Raw genomic sequence first — 6,448 nt, forward strand, 5'->3', positions numbered from 1 at the left:
TGTAACAACGCCACCATTACCCGAACCTAATTCACCTAACTTTTCAAAATCCTCGCCGCATAATTCTCCAACTTTTTCTTTTTGTCCCAGAAAGCTCTCTAGTCGTTTCTTTTGTTCCTCATCCATTTCTAGATCTTCTAATCTTGCTTGAAGAGTATCAATATTCAATGTGTCCCTCATGCCGCTGCGAAAAATATAATATTAGAATTATATGATGACAAACTTTCAGATAATAATTTCAAAACGACAGAAATCTTTCAAACTTAAATAAGCTCATAAGAATTAGTTTATGAAAATTTCGCAATTATTTCAATTAATCAGAAATGAATTAAGGTTGAGATCTTTAAGTCATAGATGTTTTGTCACAGCATAGAGTACATAGAGCTTGTTTAAAGTACCTCGTATAAAGCTGATTCTATAATGAGGCAACAATTGTTAGTCCTAAGTCTTAAGCTGATTCTACAATGAGTTGGAAGTCTTAAGTTTAAACCTAAATAGGTGACTATGATTTTTCGCAGCTACTAGTTCTTAGTTGTGCAGCGAGGCGTTTAGCCTAATGAAAAAGAATAAAATCGAATAAAATCGAATTTGGTCAGTCTTAAGAAAATTGGTAGTCTCAGTTGTGTAAGTTGGCTGTTGGCCAACTTCACCGATTCACCGATAAGACTTAGAACTAGCAATTGTTGCCTCATTATAGAATCAGCTTAGGACTACCGACTACCGACTCATTGTAGAATTAGTTTTATCAGTGAATCGATGAATAGCCAACCTGTACGACTAATGTCCATTTCCATCAATGTATTGTAGATAAACTTTAATCTCAGTTTAACTTACTCTTCGTCTTTTTTTAGTTTTAAAGATTAGAAAAAGACAGAGAGTAAGTTGAATCGAGATTAAAGTTAATTTACATTGATGGAAATAGACATAAGACCACCGATTTTCTTAAGACTGACCAAATTCGATTTTATTCCTTCCCATTAATCGAGCTGAATGCTAAACAATTCGCTGTACAAATAACAAATCATAGATGTAAAGTTATAGTCACCTGTTTAGATCAAGACTTAAAATTTTCAATTACCTATTTATTGTAGATTCAACATAAGTGTTCTACAATTTTTACATCAAAGTTCTGTAGTGAGATAGGAACATTGTATATTGTTAATATATACAATATACATCGGCTACATTCAGCAGAAAAAAATTAATGATTCTTTAATATTGATTCTTGCCTATAGTTGACTGGCTCTAAATGTAGAAATCAATTATATTGAAGAATCACCAAGCATTAACTGATTAATTAATTTTCTCTACTGAATGTAAGTAATATACAAATATATATAAACAGCTTGCACTGCATTGTATATATTAAGAGTGTATACGAATATATATTAATGTGGATAAACCCACACACACACACACACACACACACACACACACACACACACACACACACACACACACAAATACGCATTATTACATGAAAATAATAAAATATCTCGTTGTTCCCGGACTTACTCAGGCATTTCCGGAGGTTCCGGATATGCAGGCGGAACCGGCGGTGAAGGAGATGCTTCTGGTACCGGTTCTATTGAGCCAGGTGGTAATGTTAAGTTGAGTTTGTTCTTTGACATTTGGTGATTGGCCGTTTAAAAGTATTTTGAAGAATGAATGACACTACACTATGTGAGATTATCACTTAACACAGACGTGAACTTGCGGATCATGTAAGATTAATCTGTCTCATGTATCTTATTTTTCTTTCAAGGGAATAACGCAAGATCTATGAGACAACAAAAAAATTTATCGTGTCTGTCAATTTTTCGCAATTTTCGCGCCAATCACAATATTCGCGCGAATCTCGCAGTTGTATTCATTGTTCGTTCTCTTCGCATGCATTCACAAAGGGAACGTTCGTTCGCACACTTAGTACACGTCGCTAATGAGAAGAAAAAACTGCCAAATCACACACAAATCTACGAATCTCTTCGTTATCTAAAGTTTTCATTATTCAGTAAGAGATAGATACGTTTTTATCACGCGTCAGGTTTTGATAATCGTCGAGAGTAGATGTTAACAATGATATATGTTGCTAACCTAAGCGATAGGGGTGTGGAACACTCGCGAAAAGCGAAGAAAAGAGGTTATGCGAAACTTCGCGGGAACCGCAAAAGCGAACATATCTAGTACTACCACCTAATGTTCACTGAGCACTCTGAGCAGATCAAAAGCAATCGAATGGGATTGGTTCTCACTTATTGATTTACCCGACTCGGAAAAACAGGAAAACAGTCACATAACCTATCACTTGCTCCTAAGCGGTAGCCAATCAATTCATCGCTTTTTATGTAAAATTCAGGTCTGTTAGTTCGGATCTACAATAGATGTTTTAAGCCTTAAAGGTGCCTTTTCATGCCAACGCTCATTTTCGGCAACAAAAAACGTGATAAAAATTGAGGTAATACTCAAGAATTGTGTCTTGCTTGCCTGATTTTGATGAAATTAGGCGATGTGTTTTTGCATAAGACGAAAGAATCTGGCAAAAAAAAACGCTCTGCCCTAAATCGAGATATTAAGCGTTAAAGTCGATAATTATTGAGGTTAGGAAATCTGTCACAGAGACAAAATGAGGTCTATAATTGAACTGTTTCATATGGGTTTCGACTTTCTACGCGAAGCGACTCTCATCCTCCCTCCTGCCTGGAAAGGGGAGCACGACTTCTATAATTGTACTGTTGTTGTTGAGATTAGAAAATTTGTCATGTAAACAATGAGGTGTATAGAGTAATGCTTATTGTTCGCGACTACGCCATTATGGATGAAAAAAATTATATATCTTACCCGCTTGGGGTCTAACCGCTTAGAAGTTGCAGCGTAGACAATGTCAACTTGGAATATTTCTATTCCATGAAGATAGTGGGATGTGAAAACAGTTTTAGTCTTTTTAGACGGACTTTTTACTATCTAAGTTGCAACTTCAAGGTAGTTAGGCCCCAAGCGGGTAAGACATGTTATTTTTTTTTGTTCGGGGTGGCTATGAGCAAAAATAAACACTATACACCTCACTGTCTATACGATAAATTTTCTAACTTCAACAACTACAATTATAGAAGATGTGCGCACCGTTGCAGGGGGATGGGAAAAGGGGAGGGGAGAGGTGAGAGACGCTTAGCGTAGAAAGTAATGTGAAACGGTATAATTATAAACCTCATTTTGTCTCTGTGATTTCCTAACCTGAATAGCCGAATGAACTTTAACACTTAATATTTCAGTTCGAAGCGACACTTTTTGTCAGATTCTTTCGTTTCATGCGTGTCGAATAAGTCTAATTTCATCAAAAACAGCGAGCAGGACATAAAAAATGAGTACTAAAATTGACGTTTGATATTCGTCAATTTTCATCACGTAACTTATTTTGACACCGAAAATGAGTGTCAGCATGTAAAGGCACCTTAAAGCTGTGATCAGACAATACATTGGAAATTGAGATTGATTGAGATTAAATTTGATTGCTCAATCAACAATGAATTGTATCCAACAGCAATTAAAATTGAGATTAGTAAGAACATCGGACAGCTAGAATTACACATAATAAAAATTCTTGAATATGCATTTAATTGCTCTCACACGTTTTAATTATGCTTTGTTTGTACTTCTTATAACCATTTATAACCATTTATAACTTACTATTTTGTATATACACAATACATTAGTCATGTGACTGAAATACTGGAAGCTTATTGGTTGAGATTGAGCTTGAAGATTGGAAAAATAAATGGAGCCCAATATTTCAATCTGTAATCTTAATCTCAGCCTGTTCTCATTGATAGAAAGTCAATTTTAATCTCAATCTTAATCACAATCTCCAATACATAGTCTGATTATGATTTAAGCCGTAAGGCCCAGTTTTATACAGTTAATTCTTAATCAAGATTCAACTTTACCAATTCTAAAATAGGAAAGAGATAATGGCTGCGTTCAGTAGAAAAAGCAGTTTCGCAATTGTAAAATTCTTTAATATGATTGATCTTGCCTATAGTTTCTCATTGGAACTGTATAAATAAATAATATTTAAGAATGATTGCAAAACTACTTTCTCTGTTAAACGCAGCAATGACCTTCTTAAAAGTTAATTATGAATTGTGAAACTGGACCTAAGAAATTAATCAATTAAAATTAAATGCGTGGAGAACAAATCAATACTATGGTTGTAGTCAGATCTTATACTATATTTAAGACCATTTTAAGTACAGGTCTTAAAACGACATGAATCAATCAAAGGGTCGCAAGCGACTTAAGACATTACTTAAGACAGTCCTAAAATAAGAATCGACTATGAATATCGACATATGACCGCTCATTAAGCGCTCAATGGCTGCGTTCAGTGGACTCAAAAGTTGAGTGAGCGCTCGCCGCTATTAATGTATTCTTACAAATCTAAAATACCGATTGGATGATCTAAAAGAATACACCAATAGTGAGCGCTCACTCAACTGTTGAATCCGCTGTTATAAACTCTCAGAACTGTCTTAATCCATTTAATCACATGTTTACATTAAACAAAAATAAAAAATAGAAGGTTTCTCTCTTGCTAATTATAATATTTGTGGTTAAAATGCATCTTGAAAAAAATTAAACTAACTGGCAACAGCATTAAATATTTTGTTTTAAATGGATCATTAAAGTATAATCAAAGTAGATATGTTCACCTATTTCAAAGGAAAGTGATGCACTTGTCACAGTTTAATAGCACACACCATTCACATCGCTCCGTTTCTAGTAATTTCATCACCAATGTAGCACTGCTTCACCAATTAAATTATTTTAAATTAACCAATTGGTGAAGTAGGCAATATGATCTGATCCTGTAACGTCCACCGATAAAATAAACGCAAACTTACTATTATTTAGCTTTAAGAGATCGCGCCTCGCATACAATTACCAAGCTGGTGCATTCTAGTGAACATAACATTACACTGATAAAATAAAGTTGCTTAAATAAACGGAATATTGTCATGATTACGAAAATATATAACTAATTAATATAACAAAATATCTATAATAGAATAGTCATACTTCCATTTATTTTCATTTTCTTTTCTCCAATTCGAAGCTAATTAACAACAAAAAAGAAACAAGAAAAGGGATTAATAAATGTATCATTTAACGAACTGCGCAACAATGCTAAAGACTAAAATAAAATAATTTCCAAATATAGACAATTAACCGAAAGTTATTGCTCACAGAAATATATATATAAATTTATACAATACCTTTTTTCTATTGGATTGTTAAAAAGATATTGCGTGTTTGTCAACAGATGGCATTGTTCAAGTTTATGTGTATGCGAGCGTGACATGAATGTCAAATGTTTACGCGCGTTTTGTTGTTCAAACTCAACCTAAAAACCAAAAAAAAAGTTGACGCGATTCGGTCGAATTTTGGGCATGCATTCAGGTTCGAACAAGGAGAATTTTGAAGAGCATATTTGCCATATTCAGTTGTATTATTTCAAAAAAGGGAAGAAAGCAACTGAAGCAAGGAAAAAGTTGCGTCGAATTTACGGCAAAAATGTCAAAAAAACGTCAGTGCCAGAACTGGATCGCCCAATGCCATGATGGTGATTTTTTATTCAAAGACGCTCCGGTAGGTCTTCCAAGATTGACGACGATGAAATGAAAGAAATGCAAGCAAATAAGCATTCAACGGTACGAGAGGTTGCTACCGCTCTAAAAGTGTCCGTTGGAAATGTACATGGCCATTTGAAATTGCTAGACTTCATAAAGAAGCTCGATGTTTGGATATCGCATGAGTTGAAAGAAATTCATCTGACGAATCGCATGAGCGTCTGCGATCAACTCATCAAACGCGAAGAAAACAATTCGTTCTTGAAGCGTATAATCATGGGCGAGGAAAAATAGATTGTTTACAACAGCCGAAAAAGAAGTTAGAGTAGGCGAGGATTATCGGTAATCCAAGGGACACATGATTTTTATATTTTCGACTCTCTGTAGGGTCAATATATCGGCGCTCATCCGTTGGAATTCTACTCTATCGACTTTCGTTCCGGAAGTAGACATTTTTCTAGCGAACCGTAGGACTTAGAGGGTTATTGGTTATCGAAGGGATACATGATATTTTTTTGATTTTTTGATAGGCCATGTTAGGATCAGCGAAAAACTGACGGAATTTTCTTTCTATCGACTTCCGTTCTGGAAGTGACTTCTGTTCTTGGTCATATGATGCGAACGATTGGAAACCTAGAGGTTTCGTGTCCGAGGCAATGTTGTTGCATTTTAAAAGACGCGGCGAATGGGGTTTGAACCATTTCTATGTATTTTCGTTTAGGCTGTGTACTCTCGGAAGGTGTATACCGGGTCGGGTTAGATCGGGTCGGGTGAGGTCGGGTCGGGTGAGGTCGGGTCGGGTGAGGTCGGGTCGGGTGAGGTCG

At 35.4% G+C, this 6,448-nt stretch overlaps 1 protein-coding gene across 1 annotated transcript in view; it reads right to left on the reverse strand.

The window, feature by feature from the left end:
• The window catches only part of LOC108690272 (dual specificity mitogen-activated protein kinase kinase dSOR1), a 7,621-nt gene extending 5,403 nt beyond the window's left edge, over positions 1 to 2,218 (reverse strand). The window contains exons 1-2 of the mRNA XM_018197472.1: positions 1,516 to 2,218; positions 15 to 184 (exon numbers count right to left, since the gene is read on the reverse strand). Of these exons, the coding sequence (XP_018052961.1) occupies positions 15 to 184; positions 1,516 to 1,631 (286 nt within the window). The 5' untranslated portion in view covers positions 1,632 to 2,218. The remainder of the gene's footprint in view (positions 1 to 14; positions 185 to 1,515) is intronic.
• Between the last annotated feature and the right edge of the window lie 4,230 nt (positions 2,219 to 6,448).

This window comes from Atta colombica, unplaced genomic scaffold, assembly GCF_001594045.1.
Source record: "Atta colombica isolate Treedump-2 unplaced genomic scaffold, Acol1.0 scaffold302, whole genome shotgun sequence".
Taxonomy (NCBI): Eukaryota; Metazoa; Arthropoda; class Insecta; order Hymenoptera; family Formicidae; genus Atta; species Atta colombica.